This window comes from Bison bison, unplaced genomic scaffold, assembly GCF_000754665.1.
Source record: "Bison bison bison isolate TAMUID 2011002044 unplaced genomic scaffold, Bison_UMD1.0 scf7180017864366, whole genome shotgun sequence".
In the NCBI taxonomy this organism is placed as follows: domain Eukaryota; kingdom Metazoa; phylum Chordata; class Mammalia; order Artiodactyla; family Bovidae; genus Bison; species Bison bison.
The window spans coordinates 125,233-126,196 of NW_011494938.1; the positions used below are offsets into that span (position 1 = coordinate 125,233).

The 964-nt window shown below is 52.4% G+C and overlaps 1 protein-coding gene across 1 annotated transcript in view; it reads right to left on the reverse strand.

Annotated features, from left to right (window-relative positions):
• LOC104999959 (melanoma-associated antigen 10-like) overlaps window positions 1-964 on the reverse strand; it is a 13,112-nt gene that overhangs the window by 5,033 nt on the left and 7,115 nt on the right. The window contains exons 3-4 of the mRNA XM_010855596.1: window positions 666-788; window positions 5-203 (exon numbers count right to left, since the gene is read on the reverse strand). Coding sequence (XP_010853898.1) covers window positions 5-203; window positions 666-788 — 322 coding nt within the window. The remainder of the gene's footprint in view (window positions 1-4; window positions 204-665; window positions 789-964) is intronic.

Genomic DNA, 964 nt, shown 5'->3' on the forward strand with positions numbered 1-964 from the left:
CATAGGGAAGAGGTCTTGGTAATCTTTGATAACGCTAAGCATTTCTGCCTTTGTGGCCACCTCCTTTCTGTGATATCTGAGGAGCAGGAATTTCAACAGATCCCTCACCTTATCATCTATTGCATCTCTGAGCAAGTACCCACCATCTGGCTGGGCCTGCGAAGTGCTTGGCCTCTTTCTTTTTGTACTGCCAGATTCCTGATCTGATATGATTGACGGAGTGGTTGCTAGGGCAGTGGGTAAGGTCCAAACTCTCTGAGAAGCCTGGGAAGGACTTGGTGTCCCAGCAGTACCAGGAACCTCAATTATGGTGCCTTGGGTCACAAAACAGGAGGAGGAGGTGGGGTGGGGAGAGGAGGAGGAAGAAGAAGAAGAGGAAGAAGAGGAGGAAGAGGAAGAAGAGGAGGAAGAGGAAGAAGAGGAAGAAGAGGAGGAAGAGGAAGAAGAGGAGGAAGAGGAAGAAGAGGAGGAAGAGGAAGAAGAGGAGGAAGAGGAAGAAGAGGAGGAGGAGGAAGAGGAGGAGGAAGAAGAGGAGGAGGAAGAAGAGGAGGATGAGGAAGAAGAGGTGGAAGATGAGGAAGAGGAGGAGGAGGATGAGGAGGAGGAAGAGGAGGACGAGGAAGAGGAGGATGAGGAGGAGGAGGTGTGCTCCCTCTCCTCCTCACATTCAGGAACTTCTGCACTCCGAAGTCCCCATTTCTCGCTCTGGGACTGAAAGTTTTCCATAAGCATGCAGGACCAACACTTCATGTAACACAAACGCTTTGGAGGTGGAGGCATGATGACTTCTGATAGCAAGAGTACAGACAGACAGTGCAGAACTGGATCCACAGGCCTGGGGGAGAGAGGGGGTGTGAGAGGCCTGGACTGAGAAATCCACCCTGGGCAGTCTGACTCAGGCCACTGACAGGTCTCCTCTCGAGGGATGCTCTCGAGCCTCATAGAGGAGCTCCTCCTCAGTGGC